The sequence below is a fragment of the Simochromis diagramma genome, unplaced genomic scaffold, assembly GCF_900408965.1.
Source record: "Simochromis diagramma unplaced genomic scaffold, fSimDia1.1 OVJJ01000602.1, whole genome shotgun sequence".
Classification (NCBI taxonomy): domain Eukaryota; kingdom Metazoa; phylum Chordata; class Actinopteri; order Cichliformes; family Cichlidae; genus Simochromis; species Simochromis diagramma.
Genome location: NW_024387040.1, coordinates 2,624,080 through 2,644,218, shown reverse-complemented (window position 1 = coordinate 2,644,218; position 20,139 = coordinate 2,624,080). Strand labels below are relative to the sequence as shown.

General features: G+C 42.1%; 2 protein-coding genes and 1 non-coding gene across 5 annotated transcripts in view; 2 read left to right on the top strand and 1 right to left on the bottom strand.

Moving 5' to 3' along the window:
• LOC120741314 (myosin VIIA and Rab interacting protein) overlaps positions 1-15,077 on the top strand; it is a 128,346-nt gene extending 113,269 nt beyond the window's left edge. For 2 of the 3 annotated variants that reach the window (XM_040044115.1, XM_040044114.1), the window contains exons 7-18: positions 361-441; positions 1,140-1,301; positions 2,790-2,970; positions 3,301-3,827; positions 4,608-4,757; positions 5,007-5,780; positions 6,073-6,135; positions 8,803-8,991; positions 9,081-9,242; positions 9,397-9,492; positions 9,710-9,770; positions 12,561-15,077. In XM_040044115.1, coding sequence (XP_039900049.1) covers positions 361-441; positions 1,140-1,301; positions 2,790-2,970; positions 3,301-3,827; positions 4,608-4,757; positions 5,007-5,780; positions 6,073-6,135; positions 8,803-8,991; positions 9,081-9,242; positions 9,397-9,492; positions 9,710-9,770; positions 12,561-12,604 — 2,490 coding nt within the window. In that variant the 3' untranslated portion in view covers positions 12,605-15,077. The remainder of the gene's footprint in view (positions 1-360; positions 442-1,139; positions 1,302-2,789; positions 2,971-3,300; positions 3,828-4,607; positions 4,758-5,006; positions 5,781-6,072; positions 6,136-8,802; positions 8,992-9,080; positions 9,243-9,396; positions 9,493-9,709; positions 9,771-12,560) is intronic. The other variant, XM_040044116.1, reaches the window with a different exon arrangement.
• A 563-nt stretch (positions 15,078-15,640) lies between these two features.
• Positions 15,641-20,126, bottom strand: prlh2 (prolactin releasing hormone 2). Its single transcript, XM_040044129.1, has 3 exons — positions 17,516-20,126; positions 16,916-17,099; positions 15,641-16,023 (listed from the first exon to the last, which is right to left on the bottom strand). The coding sequence occupies exons 1-3, from the start codon at positions 17,612-17,614 to the stop codon at positions 15,821-15,823; spliced, it is 486 nt and encodes a 161-aa protein (XP_039900063.1). The 5' UTR covers positions 17,615-20,126; the 3' UTR covers positions 15,641-15,820.
• On the top strand, positions 19,018-19,090 carry trnar-ccg. The gene has a single exon. It is a non-coding gene; the product is annotated as a tRNA-Arg (tRNA).
• Positions 20,127-20,139: the final 13 nt, after the last annotated feature.

Sequence of the window (20,139 nt, the reverse complement as noted above, 5' to 3'; positions counted from 1 at the left end):
AGACATCCCTCTCTTCCCCTTCTTCCTCTCCCTCTCTTGTCCTCTGCCTCCTCTTTTCTTCCCCCCACTTTTCAGAGCTTTCGTATTGCCTTCCTGCTCTCCATCCCCATATTTTCAATCCCCTATATCACTGTCATGGCTTCTTACTTCTCCTCTTCTCTTGCCTCCCTCTTGGTCTCAGTATCAGCGGGATACAGTCATGGTTTTTGGCAAAGACCTTTGCACAGACTCTCTCTTGGTAATTCACATTCACTTTGAACTGAATATGGTGTGTGTGTGTGTCTGTGTGTGTGTGTGTGTGTGTGTGTGTGTGTGTGTGTGTGTGTGTGTGTGTGTGTCTGTGTGTGTGTGTGTGTGTAGGAGAAACAGAATGAGGCTCGGTATCTGCGGGACCACAAAGAGGAGCTCATAGAAGAACTCGCCACAACCATTGTACAAAAAGTAGGTATTACTTTACTGCAGGTTTATTCGTCTCTTTTATGTGGAAGCATTAATTGCAGCTAAAATCTTTCAAAATAAAAAAAAAATGTAGCACTTCAGGCTATGCCTTTCCTCTCCACCCTTTACAAATGGATTGACAAATAATTACGCTTTTACTCTATAATTTCAAACAGAAGTCATTGCACTTATATAACATTTTAGTGAAATATGGCACAGGAAATAATTTTCAAGCAAGAAAAGAGCAGAAGGTCTTTGAAAATGATAATTTAGAGTGTCAAAATCTGCATAAATTACTTTAAAATTCAAGTGACAACTGCTTTAATTTTACACATGGCATTTAATTTGCATGCAGATAGTGAGTGGAGCCAGGATCTGCAGTTGTTTGATTGCCTTTGAGTTTAAAGTCAAACGTGTTGGAAATCAGTTCACTGGAAATGAAATACTTTGAAGATTTCAGCACATAATGTTACAATAAAATTTAAATGAAAATTAAATCATCGCTTTAAAAATTATTAATGGCTAAACATAAAATTCTGTTGTACGAGCGCATTTCTGTTTTCCATTGTGCATTTATTATTCTAGTTCATCCTTTTAAAAAGCTTGTTGTGTACGCCTCATAGCTTGTATGCACAGTCTCTGTCATGTTCTCTCTCCTCATCGCCTTCTTCACTTCCTTTTTTCTTTTTCTTTTCCCTCAGATCATCCAGAGAAGGAAGCGTTCAGAGATGCAGACAGAGTATGACTTTGTCTGGCCTCAGTCTCAGTCTCTGATCCAGCCCAGTGAACTGCCCTCTCCTTCTCAGCCTCACACTTCATCACAAGGACCACAAGACCCGCTCAAAACCTCCTACTCTCTCTATGTGAGTCCCTGTGTCAGTCTAAACTGTTGGGACATATGGAGCATGTCATGCTGCCGTATTCAGCCATCTCTATTTAAGTCAAAAACAAACATGCAGAATAAATACAGATAAAGCATAACCGGTATATTAAAGAAGGACATAGCCAATGAGACACTTCTAAGAGGCACTACAGTGTGTGATTTCTTAGTAGCATGGATCACATACTGCTCTGTACGTGACCCACCGATGACAGGTTCTCTTTTTTTAATAACTGTGAATGCAGTCACTTGAAATTAGGTAGTACGATTAGATTTCCTAATATAAGCTGTATTTTTTTCCTCACTCTTTTTTTTTTTTTAATACTAATTTTTCTTAATGATGTGTTGGAGAATTCTGGAAGAGTTTACTTACTGTTGAGGGTTTGAGGGAAAGGTCCTTTTTTTTGAAAAAAGATAGTACAATATGCCAACTACAGCAAGTCCTCACACAGGAACACATAGGCAAATCAATAGTACACAAACCTGGCACGGGTTCATACTACAAGTCACCAAGGACTCCTGGAGATTTGTCATCGCCCTGTGTGTGTGCAGAGCATCAAGGCTGCTCTCCCCGGGGCTCTGCCTTCAGTTTCCTGCTGTTTCACTCAGTGAAGATCAAAGTCTTGTGAAATACGCAGGGATCCTCCTCGACTGCTCTGCCTGCCATGGGATAAGCTGTGTTTATCAGCTCTCTACAAAACCACTCACTGACAGACAAAGCATGCAGATTTACACTCACATGCGTACTTACGCGGTGTAACACTAAACCTTAATGTTGTACCCCACCCTTTTTAAAGAGGAATTTTTGTGTGTTTAATTCTGCAATTAATTTCTCAAATTTGGGAGAAGAATAAAGTATAGCTTAGCTTAGCTTATTTTTCGAATTGACGCCAGAGTACAGATCAGACACTATTCCTAAAAGTTGCCAAATGTAAAATGCACCAAAAAGCTCTCATGAATGTAAATTATGTTGTTCCACAGATACACAAATATTACACAAAAATACACAATACACAAAAATTAAGTAATAAAGGACTAGTGATTTAGTATATTAAAATCTTGATCTAATGTAAATGTATAACTTTTATTTGTTTCACACAGAAAGAATCACAGGAACTGCTTAGTAGATATTTGCTCAGTGTTATAGCTCCACCTGCTGGTGAGAATGGTAAATTACAGCCGGCATAGTAGTGACGTTTTAGGGGTTTTTTTTATTGCTGGACAGGAAGTGAATTGTCCAGATGGACCAAATGCTCTTATGTGTATTACTTAATTACTATATATGGATATTATATTTTCTGTCCAAGTGCCAGTTATCTCTGTTTCTCAGCTAAAAATCTGTCTGAACTTCCTGTCAACAAAAAACTAAAAAAAAGGAAAGAACTTGTCAACAGAGTTGTGTACCATTCTTTGGATCTGTGTCATATTTCTCTGTATTTACCTGTGTGTGTGTCAATGTTTGTTCTTGCAGCGGTTGCGGTCAGCGTTCTCTCTCACCAGTGACGACTCCCCAGAGAAGGGTCCAGAGGAGGAGGTAGCTGAGGCCGGTGGCGGCAACGACGGCTTGCAGGAATACGCTTCTCTGAAAAGGGAGCCAAAGGCGGCCACATCTTTACCCACCTGGAAGAGCATGGATCGCCTGGATAACTCGAGTAAAAGTCACACTCACAGACTCTTTTTGGTTGAGCAGCTTTCCATTTCGCTTTTATCAGTTTAAATATAACTTTGTGTAGATGCATAACTGAATAGATTTAAAGATTTTTAGACAAAGGCCATAGATTTACTTTTACATGTCGTAAAGATGCACATACATACAAAGACATACAAATTATTTGTAGAAATTTACCCCATGCATTGCTCTATATTAGCCTCATATAATTTTATTGAGAGTATGGATATTGAATTTATTTAGTACTCTCTGAATCCCTGCAGTTGACTCCGTTCTTCTATACTTCCTGCTGCTGCTTGTGATTTTCATCCAGGTGCCTCTTCAGTGCTCCAGAGTCCAGACGGCAACTGGATTGCTCTGCACAGTTCCCAGCTGTCTCGGCCCAGCCTGCTCACCAAGAGGAAGAGCCTGTTGTTCAGCGTGCTGGAAAAGGAGTCTGGCGTTGTCTCCGCTTACGACGAGATGGGATCTGACTCAGAGGAGGATGATGAAGGTGGCTGGGGTGCAGCGCTGAGGCAGTTTCGCCGCAAACTGTCAGATGAGACTTACTACACGGACTCCCAGCACGACCCCGAGTGGATTTACACTCAGCATCTCCCGGTCACCTCACCATCCTCGGGGCAGTACACCAACACAGAGACTCTCAACTCAGACTCCGAGGCCTCGTCAGTGCTTTCTGCGTGTCCCCGTAAATCACCCCACAATCTGATGAGGAAGAAAGGACCACCGGATACCCACCTTCACCCTCATCACCAGCCGCTGCATCACCAACACCTTCAGCAGAACTTTTCTCCATACCCAGTCCAATCAGAGTCATTGGATGTGAACTTTAACCCTAAGGTGATGTCTTTGAATTATCCTGTTCTACAAAGTCAGATGTAAATATTGTCCTTTGTAATGAGAATTTTAGAGCCATACCAAGTAGTTGGTGGACTAATATCTGCAAATATTATAATTATAATATCTGCAAACACCTTTCAACCATATTATCAGTGTTGATGTTGTCCACCAGAGGGCACTCTGCAACTTGCCTGTTGGAAATGCGTGTATAGATCATCACAAGCACAACAACCTGCTGATCAACAGCAGAGCAGGAGAGAGCATAACTGAAGAATCACACATGAGAAATTTTAGGGAGATTCTAAAAGGAAGAAAGAAAGAATATTGACTGATATATCAGAGTATTGGCTTTACCAAATATCGGTATTGCTATCAGTCTTAAAGTCCTATATCAATTAATTACTCAACAGCTCTTTATTTGCTGATTAAAAGGTCATGACTGCTTTTGTAGAACTGGGGATGCTCCCTGTTACACTTTTTTTTGTACTCTGAAAAGAGACTCCATGTTCCTTAAGTGAAAAGTACCCACCCCCCAGTTAGCTCTTTTTTTTTAGTAGAGACAACAATAGAGAACAAAAGATACGTGAGTTTTTACTTGCAGTCCTTGGTGCAGAGGCCTCAAATGAGCCGACAAAGATACAGAAATAATAGTTGCGTTCAATTAAAACCTGATAACAAAAGACAGTCCTAGAAAGAAAAAAGCATGTTATCATGTGAAAGCTTTAATCTGATATGTAACGGTGGCACATGCACCTGTTTACTTCCTGTCACTGTTCCCAGGTGATGGGAGACAGTAGCGAGGCAGAGGAGAGGCAAAGTGATCCCGTCAGAAGATCACGGCGACGCAGGAAGAGTAAGAGGGAGTCATCATCAGAGCAAAACAGGACTGGAGGCCAGAGCCATCCACAGTCCGTCTACCCCTTAGCGCAGGTAAAATTTAGTGATTCCTTATTGGTTGTTAAAAGGAACTCACTTTAAAATCCATCTGTGCATCTATTTATTGGGGCTGTTCGGCTTGGTTGTAAAGCATTGTTTCACCATTAGAAGGCACCAAATGAAGGTCTCTAGTTCAGGCTACTTTGCTCTTTAGGGTTAGGCTTTAGTCTTTAAAATCTGCAAATATAGGTTACCTGCTCGATTTTTACAATTATCTTTTGATTTTACATGTCGACCTTTAAGGAAAACAGTGGTATTCTACTCCACGCCCTGCTGAAGAGGGGATTAAGTGAGGAACAGCCAAAATCTGACACTATATCAGTGGCCACAGCTGCACCAGACGCCTTCAAATTAGATGCTATGACAACTGAGCCAGAGGACCTGGACACACTGGCGCCAAATTCACCGGTCCCCAGCCCTTCTCAGCCACCCTCCTTGACCCTGGGGCGAGAGCTCTCATCCAGTAGCTCAGGGCCTGGATCCACAACCAGAGATCCCCTAGAAGGGGAGCTGCAGTCTAGACTTGGTCAGCTGGTCATCAGTGCCAACAGCAAAGACAGCAGCTCATCTGAGGAAGAGTGCACAAACTGGCCTGCAGACAGGCAGACGGATAAAGAAAGTGACAGACAGAGAGAGAAATTGAAGCCAAAGGAAAGAGAGCGAGAGAGGCAGCGAGTGAGTGACAAATCAAGAGAGAGAGCAAGCGAAGCAGTAGAACAAGTGAACGGACAAGAGATTAAAAGAAGCGAGAAGCTAATAAAGAGTCCCTCGGTGAGAGAAGACGGCAGAAGTCGGGAGAGGAGGTTTGAGAAGGCATGCGAGAGTTTAGATATGAAAGTGGAAGACCAGGAACAAAAGAGAGGAGACAAAAGAGAGCCCAACAGGCAGAGTAAGAGACAACATAAACGAGATGCGGAGAAGGAAGCGGGACCGAAAGTGGGAGCAAGGAGTGGATCCAGTGCAAGTTCGCCTGCTGTTACCCCTTCTTCCCACGAGGGGGCGCTGTCAAACAACCAGGTGGGGAGATGTACACAAGATTTGATTTTCATCCGCAGATCGTCTTCTGCATGTGCTTGCATTGCAGTCTGTTTGTTGCCTGTTTGTAAGCTTTTAAATTCTTTTTTTTTGTGCCTTCAAAATCTATTTCCTATCACAACCTCCTGTGTTATTTACCTGACAATCAGTGCTGTCATTATCTGTCCCTCATCCCATGTTTTCTCTGGTTTGCTGTGTTGTTTTTGAGTTTTTTGTCTGGTCTGTGTGTTCCTGGTAAATGTGTATGTGCTTTCTGTGTGTGCATATGTGTCAGGTGGGACAGAATGACTTGGAGCAACTTCAGAGGCTTCAGTTGCTCTCCTCTGTCTTACAGCAGGTGAGATACAAGGGCTAGAAAGAGGATGTAGTTGGAAGTCATGCACAAGGATACACAAACCTGCAGCCATCCCATTTCATTTATGACCTTAATATCTTATTTACATGCACTGTAGTAAATTGCATTATGATTGCATACATATGATTAAAATGGTCTAATTTTTTGGACTCTTTATCAGTCCATACAGTGCTGTGCAAACCCCTCATATCCCTTCATTTTGCTTCCAAGGGGCGAGACTGTGTGTTGAGCAGTAGGTTTCCAGGCTTTCTGAAGGTTATTCGTTTCTTCACATTTCTGTTTAAGACTGTAAATTACTTTGATTTCTTGTGCACTACAAAAGTATGCGTATTATCAGAAATCTTTATTGTTTAATGTATGACTTTTGACATTTATTGGGCAGGTAAAATAAACTTTAAATAACTAGATGTCAAAACTACAATCCGTTATGTCAAAAGTATTGTTCCAGCTGATATTTAAAGTTGCTTTTTTTTGCATTTATAATCAACTCAGCACTGAGAAATCAATAACTACACAAAGTCAGATAGATGGGACACACGCACACACTTGGACAATACATCTGAGGCATGAGGGTCGATGCTGATCATTAAGCAGACTCATTCTAAGGGCTTCTATGAGTAATGCTTGCCTCTTCCAGCTTGTATGACACATGTACTGGTGTGATCTATTTCTGATAGCTTTCACAGCTCCCTTTACAAATCCGCCAGGACGGCTCAGTGCGATGTGAATAGAGGAAAACGTGCGACCATAGCTGTGATATTTGCGCCTTTTTGAAGCGATATCTAGTGTTTTGCCTTTATTAAATGAATCCGAATGAAAACTGAGTAGCTCACTGCCGTCGTACTAATTCACAGCGTTTTCAGCGTACGTGATCTTCAGCAGGTAAGGGTCTGGATGGTGTACAGAAATAGACATAAAGCAAAGAATATTGAATAAATAATCCCAGATTCACAAAATATCAACCACCTGTGTTCATTACTTTTCATGCCCTTATGAGCTCATCCCCACTAGAACCACTGCTGTGGACACAGGTGGTGTCATTTGAGGCTTTGAGGCTTTAGAGATTAGCCCTCAGGGTGGAGAAGGTAATTGGGCCGGTGTATGCACAGAGGGAACGATACAGGAAAAAAAGTTGAACAACAACTTTTTATTCCTGTACGCCAATCTGACTTCCTTATTTATTTATCTTCCCTGTGTGTGACATATTCCTATATTCAAAAGGCATCAAACTAGTTTCTTTGTTTTTTATGTACTAGGATCAACTTCCCTCATTGATAGGAGTGAGATATCAGTGTCTGTGATGACTGTTTGATCAGACGGGTGATGGCCTACTTCTTTGAACTGGATCAGCACATCTCCACTCCTCCTTTGACCAACCCAAATCGATACCTCACTGTGTCCATCTCTGCGTCTCATTCTTTTTTAAGATCGATCGATAGTGATTTAAAAAGGAAAAAAAGATAACCAGCATCTCGTCTCTTTTTCATCACTTACCTTCTCCGGCTAAAATCCGGCTTTTCGGACTGTCACACTGTGCCCGAGAGGGATCGATGTACTTCCGATCCCACTGATCAAAGCTTCAGCAAATTATTCATTCATTATGGAATAACATCTTTCTCTCTTTACTGCTATTTCTTATTCTTGCTCAGTGTTTACATGAGCTCAAGAGGATGAAACGGCAACTTTCTTCACTCACCGTCTTTACTTTTGAATCATTATTTGTCACATTATTTGACATGAATTTGGAGGCAGGCTGCTTGGGTTTGGCTGAAATGAGAGATCTCCACAGCTGACTTAAGTCATTTCCATTTCCTGATTAGCCGAGGCATCAATCGACAATCTTATCTCCTCTACTGGCAGATGTTAGATTATTTTGAGTAATGATCCAATCCTCAGCTTCACATCCAAACTGCAATTGCTTTCCTGAAGCTCAGTGACCAGAGATGGTGTGTCCACAGTGCCATCATTTTCCAATTCAAAGCCTAAGAAAAAAAACAACAACAACTGAAGATGACTCACTTCTCTGGCTTTGTATTGAGACCTCATTACCCCATTTCTCACATCCCTGTTCTGCACCCTCTGACTGCTTATCCAGGTCAAGCATGTGTAGATGTGGGTCCTCACAAAACATTAATTAGGCGACCAGAGTGACAAATATATGTGCACTTGTCACCTGCAAAATGTTCTTTTTTATTCACGTATTATTATTTTTAAGGCTTTACAGTGTGAAAACCAAAGGGGGCTAATGCAGCTGATTAAAACATGATGCCGCATTATCTTTATTGGCTCACATTCATTTTTGAAATGGGGATGTTTTTACAGCGCTAATGATTGCATAATGTTCCAAAATTGAATAGTTGCATAATTGCCTTTTGTCACATCCCCTTGCTCTCGAAATGAAATATATTTTTCATTATCATTTCATGTGTATTACACTACATTAAGCCCTTGCCCTTAAGGTGATGTTTACAGATTAGATGTACTTGCTTGACATTTTCTGCTTTTCTCACACATTAAGTCTCTTTAACAGTGTGAGTAATAAGGTTTTCTCTCTGACTCCAGTGTTTCTGGACATTTCACTTGAATTCTTTTTAATCTCACTTGAATTCAAACGGTCTGTTAATTCTATTTGTTCTTTGACTGGAGCAGAAGTGCTCAGCGGCTTCGCTCTGCAGCATCACCACGGAGGTGCTAAAGGTTTTGAATGCTACTGAGGACCTGATTGGTGAGGCGGGAGGCGAGAGCTACACCCCTTCTGAGTCTATGAGTGCTTCTCCCATATCCAGCAGCTCTGAGACCCGCAGGTTGGACCAGAGGCTTACCAAAATGGAGGAGAATGTAAGCTAGAGAGCACCTCCACCCAGTAGTTTTGCCTCCTGAACCAGTGGTGCTTATGGGAACTAAAGGTTTTGCTCTTTTCTGTGCAGGTTTATCTTGCTGCTGGTGCGGTGTATGGCCTCGAGGGAGCACTGGGAGACCTAGAGCACTGCGCCCGCAGTATTAGCAGTGGGACGACAGACCAAGAGCTGGCCTTCCTGGAAGATCAAGTGGCTACCGCGGCTGCTCAAGTCCAGCAGTCTGAACTGCAGGTACTTCAGAGGATCGATGACTGTTTGCACACATCTTTATACTGCTAATCATATGTTATAGTCTTACTAAACCCTGAACAAAGATAAGAAGAACTATTACCTGAGACATCCCATCCTTAAATTCTCTTGAAAAAAATCATCTTTTTGCTTTAAGATATCAAACATTGAGGCAAGAATATCAGCTCTGAAAACGGCTGGGCTGAACGTGACTGTCTGCAATCGCTTCTCCAAGCTCAAGCCAAAGTCTAAGGTACTCACTGGCCTTCCTGCACGCTTAATCTTTTGCACTTTTTTTTGTACTTTCAGGCCATATGTAATGTCTTTAAAGAGTATTGGTGTAACTGATGAACTTGTCTGTGCTTATATAGTAATGAATGGTTGTTGGAATAAAGAAATGGTCAGATATGGTTGGTTTGTTGATTTTAATGAACTATAATAGATGAGCGATGGTAATATTCTCATTACAGCCTCAAACCCTGGACTCATCACGCCATCAGAGGAGGAAGCTTCCAGCGCCTCCACTAAAAGGTACCAAACGTGCTAATTTTGCTCACTTTGGAGAAATCTATTATGTTGAGACAAAGAAAAATGTGTTTATGCATTTTTTTTTTTTAAAAACTGAACTAAACTGCGGACATATGCAGGGTACAGCCTTGTATATACAAAGTGTGAACGCGTATGCTTATGTACGCGTGTGAAACCGAGACACCTAGAGATGTGAACTGAGACAGAGGGGAGGGACATTTTTATTCGGCCTTAGTTAACATCTCACATTTTATGCTTTGTCCTAAAAGAAGAGAGAGGCCATTGAATGGATGTAAAAGTGAATACATTTGCTAAAAAGAGACTAAGTAACTGAAAAGCTCCATTAGATGTAAAGCAGCCAAATGGAAACACACACACAGTCCAGGGGGATAAGGCTGTTTTATCAACCAACTGTAAGTCGGTTCCTTTTCATATTTGTGAAAAGCCTCTTTCTGATGCAGCTTTCTTTATTTTCTTTTTTGTCTCTCTTTTTTTCTTCACCGTCATCTACACAATGACTTTGATTCAGGGTGGCTTTTTAGCAAAGCTCCAAAGAGAGACAGCAGAAAGGACAATGGGTCAAACTCAGTGACCAAGACATTGATTCAGTAATTCCACCTTAGTGTGTTCCTTCTATCAGTCCATACAACGTGCTCCACATTTGTAGTGAAAATATACTGACATTTAGCTATACACCACCAAACCTTCTTGTTGCTTTGAAATGATCATGAGGAAAAGCACTTTTTGATCCAATACAACATTATGGAATAAATATAAATGACTTGTTTAAACCAAGGTTGTGATGAAGCCTTTGCAACTGTGTGTACTACCCCCATCACGAACTATCAAAATCTGTCTTTTACCACTGCCATGTCATAAATCTGCCAGTTTAGGACACTGAATTGTCTAATTACTCTAATGTGTACTGGAGACCCCACTCCTATTCAGGTTAGAGCCAGTTTGCAGAGCTCTGTGAAAGGAGTAATACACGTTGTTTTATGAAACCTTCATTTTATCTGGCAGTTTCCAGAAACATGATTTATTGCTTAAAACAACAGTAGTTGAGAGAGCATGGGAGTTTGCCCAACCAGTCTACGTGTGTTTTGTGGACTTGGAGAAGGCATTCGACCGTGTCCCTCAGGGGTGTCCTGTGGGAGGTGTTGCGGGAGTATGGGGTGTCTGGCCCATTGCTACGGGCCATTCGATCCTTATACAACCGTTGTAAGAGCTTGGTTCGCATTGCCGGCAATAAGTCGGACTCGTTCCCAGTGGGTGATGGGCTCCGCCAGGGCTGCCCTTTGTCTCCGGTTCTGTTCATAATTTTTATGGACAGGATTTCTAGGCGCAGCCAAGTGGCGGAGGGCTTTTGCTTTGGTGGCCTCAGAATCTCATCTCTGATTTTTGCGGATGATGTGGTTCTGTTGGCTTCATCGGGTGAAGGCCTCCAGCTCGCACTGGAACAGTTCGCAGCCGAGTGTGAAGCAGCGGGAATGAGGATCAGCACCTCCAAATCTGAGGCCATGGTTCTCAGCCGGAAAAGGGTGAAGTGCCCACTCCGGGTCAGGGATGAGTTCCTGCCCCAAGTGGAGGAGTTCAAGTATCTCGGGGTCTTCTTCGTGAGTGATGGGAGAAGGGAGCCGGAGATCGACAGACAGATTGGTGTGGCGGCTGCAGTGATGCGGACGCTGCACCGGTCCGTCGTGGTGAAGAGGGAGCTGAGTGTAAAAGCGAAGCTCTCAATTTACCAGTCGATCTACGTCCCTACCCTCACCTATGGCCACGAGCTGTGGGTAGTGACCGAAAGAACGAGATCGCGGATACAAGCGGCAGAAATGAGCTTCCTCCGAAGGGTGGCTGGCCTCTCCCTTAGAGATAGGGTGAGAAGTTCGTCCATCCGGGAGGGGCTCAGAGTAGAGCAGCTGCTGCTCCACATCGAAAGGAGCCAGCTGAGGTGGTTCGGGCATCTGACAAGGATGCCTCCTGGGCGCCTCCTGGGGTTGGTGTTCCAGGCATGTCCCACCGGGAGGAGGCCCCGGGGCAGACCCAGGACACGCTGGAGAGATTATATCTCTCGGCTGGCCTGGGAACGCCTTGGTGTTCCCCCGGATAAGCTGGAGGAGGTGGCTGGGGAGAGGGAGGTCTGGGCCTCTTTGCTTAGGCTGCTGCCCCCGCGACCCGGCCTCGGATAAAGCGGATGAAGTTGGATGGATAGTTGAGAGTTTTCATGGGAAAACATTGTGACATTCCCAAATCAGAATATGTAATTTCTCCAGCATGTCCTGCCCAGGGCCTCCGAGACATGCCCAAAACACCTCATGTAGAAAGTGCCGAGGAGACATCCTAGTCAGATTCCTGAACCACCTCAGTTGGTTCCTTTTGATGAGGAGGTTTTAGCAGCTGTACAGTTAGTACCGCCTCAATGACTGTGCTCCGCACCTAATCTTACCTAAAGGAGAACCAAGACACCCTAAGGAGGATGCCCATTTCCTCTGCTTGTACTCACTATCTCACTTTTTCAGATCTAGGCTCAGGCTACCTCAACCTATCATGGCCGTCTGTCATGATAGGTTGGGGGTGAAGGATGGAGACAGGACAAAGGACATAAATACACATATATGTGATTTTTCCCAAAAAGTTGATTCTGTTCATCTGGATGTAGCATCATCGGGAAAACGATATATCCAGATGAACAGAATCAACTTTTTGGGGATTTCCTTACCTGGATGATTGAGCATGAATCAAGACACACGTGCTTTTCTTAAAATAAAAATGTGGCATTTATTCTCATTTCAGAGAAGTTGGAGCCAGAGCAGCAGGTTAAAGTATTTCGGCCATAGTGACAGTCAACAGCACAATGAGTCCCTCAGGGCTATTTTCAAGCCCCGGGGACAGGGGCTCTTCACATCCAGTGCCTTGACCCAGCATCTGCCTCTAGCTCCAGGCCAAGCAGGGGCCACCACCTGCCCTGTGTAACCCAACTCAGCACTCATTCCTCACACAAGCTCAGTACCCATCAGTTAAAGAGCTCAAAGAAGACATCGCTGGATCATTCTCTTTTAACAAGATCTATTTCATGCTGTTTTTCCTCCTTACTGCACACACATAGACTCACACACACACACAGAAATATGTTATTTAACAGTCGGTTTCTCTGCCTTAAGATCTGCAAACACTCCTCATAAACCGACTTAAAAGAATATATATGTACAGATAAAGAAAAACTCAGTTTTCTATCTGTTTGCAAGAGTGTTGTGAATTAATGTGCAATGAAGCTGTGGAAAATCATAAGAAAATTTGTGTGATTCAGTGTCCTGAAAAGAGGCTGAGCCATGTTTTATACTGCATCGTCTTTGTCACCATGAACCAAGAAATGTTACGGGGGATTTATTCAAACTGTTTTGTTTTTTTGATGATTGTCAATATCCACCCGCATATAGCTATCAGATGGTAATCACCAAATGGGGATGATTGTAACCTTCAATATTTTACTGATTTATACAAATCACAAGCAGACCAGAAAAGAGTTGGAAAAAAGAGCTGTTTAGATGTTCAAAGTATCACGTCACCAGTGTTTTGGTTTTGTTTGGGGGAGGTTTTGTCCATTGCACCATGTGCTTGATGACTATAAAGCACATGTGTCGAACTCCAGGCCTCGAGGGCCGGAGTCCTGCACGTTTTAGATGTGTCCTTGATCCAACACAGCTGATTTAAATGGCTAAATTACCTCCTCAACATGTTTTGAAGTTGTCCAGAAGCTTGGTAATGAGCTAATCATTTTATTCAGGTGTGCTGACCCAGAGTGAGATCTAAAACCTGCAGGACACCGGCCCTCGAGGCCTGGAGTTCGACACCCCTGCTATAAAGGAATAGCACATTGAGAAACTGTAGCTGAGAAGAAATTAAGCTAGTTAAAAGACCAGGTCAACATGTTGGAAATATAATCATTTAATTTCTTGCTGTGACCTAAGTAACTTAGTCCAGCCACTGTCAAGGCAAACTGTCAAACTTGTATCAAGAAAAAAGGAGAGGTCAAATTGAGAAATGGGCAGCTAATGATAATCCGAAACCGAAGGGAGCTGGACAGAACCAAGCTCACCGCTTCCTCCTTTTTTAGTCTCTCAGCTAAGCTAAGCTAAGCATCCATTTGCCATGCTGACATTTCACTGGTGAGGAGTGTGTAAATTTATTTAGGAAAGAAAAAGCTGATTTGTAGATACATTCACATATTGGAAATTGTGGGTTACAACATTTAAATAGATCAAAATTAAAAAAATAGTTTGCATGGAGCATCCATCCAGCTTATCCGGGGGAACACCCAGATAAGCTGGAGGAGGTGGCTGGGGCAAGGGAGGTCTGGGCCTCTCTGCTTAGGCTGCTGACCCCGCGACCCGGCCTCGGATAAAGCAGATGAAGATGGCATCCATCTGATATTCAAGTTGGGTCTGAAAATCCTCCTCCGTGACATATGTAGTTTCTCCAACGCAAAGCCATTCTTCCTCCTCCCTGTCACTTTCTTTGTTTACTTTCAAACTTTGTGGCCTTTTATTTAAGGAGAAAAAAAAGAGTATTTTCATGTTTTCCCTTTACCGGGGTCACGTCTGATCTTTTGTGTTGCATTCAAAGATTCTTGTAAAGATTTTTACATAAGAAAGTCTGACGGGCTATATAACAAATGCCATGAAACCATGATTTTGTTACGAGCAATTTATTTTTGTACTGAACGTTTTTATGCAATACCACTGAAATAAGTACTATTGCAAATTAAAGGCTTTATTCTCTCCTCAAAGGAACCCACCTCAGTCAGTCCTACCAGACTCTCTTATGTGTGATGACTCAAATTGCTTTCAGTGTAAGCTTGCATTTACCATTCGATGTTCTGCCAGTAATGACGATGGTAAATGCTTTGAAAACACAGGTGATGAGAGGCACACTTGTACTCCTTAAACACGAGAATACTGCCTTTCAGTTTTGGGAGATTTTAAGTTAGCCATGCATACAGTTATCAGAGTTCTTGCTTTGGCTCCAGCTTAATAAGAGCAGGTTTGGATTCTCTGATAGTGTTTGAAAGGTGTGATGATCTTCTGTATGAATGCTCTGCCCCTTCTATTAGTGACCTTTTCATCCCCAGCCTTTCGCATCTTGGGTTTGCACATTGATCTTGTATTTTTTGTCAATCTTGTTCTCCAGAGGTGTTGATGTAAAAAAGAGCATGTTTCTGGCTTTATCAAACTGATGAAAAATGTCTCTCTAAGAAGCACAGCCACAAGGGTCCAATCATCAGTGTCCTGTATTTTTCTAATGTAAAAAAAATAATAAAAAAAAGTAACAATATCTCATTGCAGAATTTGTTAATATACTATATGTGTGAAAAACATGGATATGATATGATAATGTGTTTATTGCCCAATCATAGTTGACAAATCGTTCAGTGTTGTGCAAGAGACTGTGTATAATTGTCATGACTTGTGAGGCTGGATTTGCACAGGATGTCTCGTTGGTTGTTGGAACAGTGTCGCGGATACTGAGAAGTGATGAGATTCTCCCAGAGCTAAAAACAAATGTTGCTTTTGTTCCTGTTTAAATCCAGTGTGAACGACTATGAAGAGGTTCACTGTGCACAGCTCCACAGGCGGGCCATTCACTTTTATGTGCAATTGTTTGTTGCAATCCATACGATATGTTGGGGAAATTATTAACAAGCAAAAAAAGAAAAAAAAATGCAGATTCTCTATGTGCCACAGTACTCTGAGAAAAAAATGTATTATGAAATAAATAAAATTCGCAAACTTAAAATTGTGTTTTGTTTGCTTGTTTTTTCAAAGAAAATGTTTGCCTTCACACTCACGAAAGTTACAAGCAAGGTTGTCAACAGATATAATCATGACATCCTGATTTATTAATCAATGTAGAGTGCATTCTATGTACAGACATGGGTGAGGCTCATAACAGACACAAGAGAAATATAATTATGAAGACGTGTATATAGTGTCGATTTTTAAAAAATGACAAACGAAAAATAAAACTGAGTTTTTGGATGTGGGGAGGAGAGCACATCACGGTAGCCAATCACCGTCCTCCCCGTCGAGCACTTTTCCAAGGTTCTCCTTGTTTCTCAGGCTGCTGAGCAGCAGCTCCAACGTCCTGACGACGGGCATCCCATCGCTGCCCAGAGCCTCCAGACTGCTGTGCCTCTTCCCAAAGCGCCCAATGGGTCTCACCCCACGCCCCACATACCAGAATGGGTCTATCTCTGGACCTGGAAACCAAGCAGAGACAAGTTTATCAGTGCCACATAAAGCAAGGGATCCATACAAGATGTTAACAGCTATGTTTGAAAACAGAATTAATATTTAGGAAAGTGGTGGTTAAATATTCTGTTAGTGGACGGACTGTGAGGACAAATACTACTATTACAGCCACAAAACGGCATGATTTTGCCTTTTTTCCCCTCCCCCCCCTTTTTTTTTTAAAAAATTGTCTTTTAGTGGCTATCATTCAGACCTAAAACAATGGCATTCTGATATATTACCATGTAAAGTCTGAAAGCCTTTCAAATTAACTGCCAAATATGTTTTCAGTCTTTAAACAACTCCTGAAACGCATGAATGCTCACATCTGTTCAGAACGTTTAGTGTGCAACAACACAGAAGGCCGATCAACAGTATTAATAAATTAACAAATGCGTTTCTATCAAAACATTTAATTCAGTAACAAAATATCCAGCGTGGGGAGCCAGTATTAGTACTCCAATAATGACACAACCACATACTGAATTTACATTTGATGGCTGGTGGAAGGTGAAACCCGGTTAGCATTTCCTCACTCTGAATTAAACAGTGTGTAATTAACCAAATCAGTTTAAAGTCTAATAACAGAAAGTCTCCTGGTTACACTGACAGACAGCATATCTTTAAACTTAATAACTGGAAATAAAGATTTCAATGGATATAATAGGATTATTAAGAAATAATTACATTAGATCTATTGAATTCCATACACTCAGACACACACTTTATTAAATTGTGGTTAATTTAATAAAGTGTAATAGCCTATTTAGCTTTCTTTTTTTCTTCTTTTTTTTTTCTTTTTCCCATCTGATCCTTATCGGGAAAGTCAAATCGGAATGATTTAAAGAAAACGGGTCTTACTTCTGTTGTCTACATTATGAACAATGTGGAAGTCGTGCTCCACTGTGGTGCTGTGAGCGCGGCTGAAGCTGGAGGAGAGAAGGAGGAGCAGCGCCAGAGCTGCGGGCAGCCAGCGGCTCGTCAGGACGCAGTGCCGGACATCAGCCGCTCTCACGGGCAGCATGCTGCGGTGTCGCTCAAGGCACTAAAGACAGGACGCAGTTATAAGTAACTTATCACTTTTGAGAAGACACTGAAAACAGGAGCTATTCGCAAAACCAAGAAAAGACAGAGCTTGATAAAACTGGAGATTTGTTTTTAATGTGCCTTTTTTGCGCCCAATAGTAAAACTTAACGAAACACCGTTTCAAGTAGGATTAAGTCTTTTAAACCTCGGGACTAATCACTGAAACTGTAATCTGAAAACTTGAATTTCATCATTCTTAATGATGATAGAAACTTTGTGATGGTTATAAATCAGAGATCCTTTGGGATTATGTGCAGGTTGAAATAGTATAATTAGCCGCAATTAGCACAACTGTAGTTATTAAAAGCAAAGTAAAAATATTTGCATTTTGCGTTAGACATGCAAAATGCAAACCCCAAATGGTAAATACTTACCCTGAACTTTGGTAACAGGCTGAGGTCAGTTGGTGGACGTCTTGAGTCTTTATTGTTGGCAGGTGTGCCCCAGCTTATATATATCTCCATGCTGCCCATGAGGCTGTTGGATGATGAATCAAGAACGTCAGTCAGCCACAGTGATCCCAGACTACTGGATGCATCACCCTTCCTCTGCTCCTCCCACTCTTTAAACCCCCACTCATCCTTTTGAGAATGGAGGTTTGCTTTCAGAGTTTTCCTGACGTCTGTCACGCAGCAGAGCAGTCCATCAGCAAGTCAATGACGTGCAGACACCTTTAAATTCATGAACATGGGGAGACCCACCAGCCCAAGTAGGTCTGTGAGACAATGAACCGGAGCTTTGGTGGGCGTTTTATGATTAGCCTTTCATCAATCAGCTTGATAGGGACTGGATAGCACACCATCGGCTGCTGCAAAATGCTTCTTGGTTAAGATGTCTTCTCACAAGCTTTTGGAACTTCACTGATTCATGATTCATGACGGGCGCTGAAAAGTCACATACACTCACAGTGCTACATGAGGAAGAAGTAAGTGGAAATATGCTATATTTGCCACTGGTAGGTACTGAAAGGTGACAGTGAATCACAAGTGAGATGCTATGCATGGTGAGGAGAGATTTTCAAATGTATTGAGGTGTAAAGCTGCCTTGGGGCCCAAACCAGCATCTGTAAAGGTCAAGAAACTGTAACACAAACTGCTTTGAAGGTGTCCCTAACAAGCAGGTGTACTTTATTCAAACCAAAAAAATACATCTGTAATTTTTGTCAGTTATGTTACAGTATACATCCATTCAAATGCACATCAAATAATTATTAAACTCCATCTAAAACTACACAGACTATCACTGATAGCACGTGTTTATGTTCATGTACACAACTCCACCCTGCGGCAGCACTTTTGTGCCCCTCCTACCGATTAGAGCAGCCATAATTGCGTCATGGCTGAGATCAGATTGTATGTTGCAGAGTGCGGCTGCAGTAATGAGAAGATAACAACCTGAGGATGTGCAATTGCAACACAACGTGGAAAAAGCCATAAATAATGAAGCAAATTAGATTTATGACAGGGAACCCTTATTTGCTGGTGTCACCCTTGGATGCATTTTGCAGACGAATACATTTAAAAAGGGCACAGAAAAATGTTCCCAGTTCCTTGTGTGCAATGTTTTATGTCACTGCTGTGATGGGTGTTAGCATTGTTTTCTCCTGCCCAGATAATTCCAGCTGCACATTTTCCTGCCTGAAAGCAAAAACACACGACATTGCAGTATCTTTCATTTTAAACTTTTCTCTCGTGACTGTGGGGTCATAGGTCCCCGAATAATCGCTGATTAGCTTTCTTTGTGTTATAGAAGTATTGATCAAGTCACAGCACCAGGTAACCAGCAGGGCTTCCTTCTCCATGACATGCTATGCATAATATAGCTGAAAGATCAAGATATGTTAATTATTTATAAATGGCAGCCAAGTGGAGCCAGTGGCCTAGTGGCCTAATGGACAAGGCACCAGCCTCCGGAGCTGGGGATTGTGGGTTCAAGTCCCACCTGGGTCGAGAATACATGGGGATCAATAGGGTTAGTAATTTAAAGCAGGTTGGCACAGGCTCCTAACCCTACTGATAAAGTCCTCCCTGTTGTGATTCATGCTACACTTAACTAAGTTTTCTTTAATGTAGTTAAACATCTTTACACTGGCAAAAACGGGAGTTTGTCCCACTTGAGATCAAAGAGGGTTGTATGTGGCATACCATGTTGGGTTCGATCTCCCTGATCAAAAGCATTTCTCTTCTTTCCTACATTGCTGACACACTATCCATGATCTAAAGCGTGTGAGGATGAGACAACAGGAGGTATTTCCCTTGCATCTTGAATTCAGAACAAAGGCCATTTATATAGAGAAACATTCTACATCCACAAACCTTACCCACAGACAGCTCAGGGGGCGAAAAGGACATTAAAAAAAAGGACACAAAATGTTTATTTTTGTGAGGACATGAATATTTTAAAAGTAAACCTTTTACGAAAGGTCACTGTTGAATAGATGGCTGGTAAATGTTTTCTGTTGAATGTCACAAAAGCCATTTTCAGGCCATCAGATGAGAGCAATGGACCAGAGAGGTCCAGAGGCCTAATGGACAAGGCACCATCCTCTGGAGCTGGTGGTTGTGGGTTTAAGTCTCACCTGGGTCGAGACTACTAAAAAGGACACTTAACAAAGTCTCAAAAAGTGAGAACTAAAACGAATGCAGACTGAAAAACACTCCTTTGCTCACACGGAGTCACTGCTGATCTTGAAAATCTTATATAAATACTATATATATTTCCACAGACATGAATTATTTAGAAGATACCGGGAACATGCATCCACCGTTTTTGTAAACTGAATGCTTTGCTGCCTCTCTGTGGTCAAATGCGCACATAGACTTTTTTACTGGACTACATCCCAAACAAATATATGTGTGCAATATATAAATATATAGTGTGTTAAGAGACAAGAAAGAAGTGAATCTTCGGTGCAGCTAAAAAAAGAAACAGCGTTCACATGATTCATAAATATTACAGCGGCATACGTCACCCAACGAGGAACGCATGCGCAATGTGA

Excerpts from the sequence above, each read along its gene's own strand:
- prlh2 (XM_040044129.1), bottom strand. The coding sequence starts at position 17,614 with ATGGGCAGCATGGAGATATATATAAGCTGGGGCACACCTGCCAACAAT. Across the intron at positions 17,100-17,515 it reads GCCTGTTACCAAAGTTCAGG|TGCCTTGAGCGACACCGCAG; the intron begins GTAAGTATTTAC and ends TCCTGTCTTTAG. Across the intron at positions 16,024-16,915 it reads TCATAATGTAGACAACAGAA|GTCCAGAGATAGACCCATTC; the intron begins GTAAGACCCGTT and ends CTTGGTTTCCAG.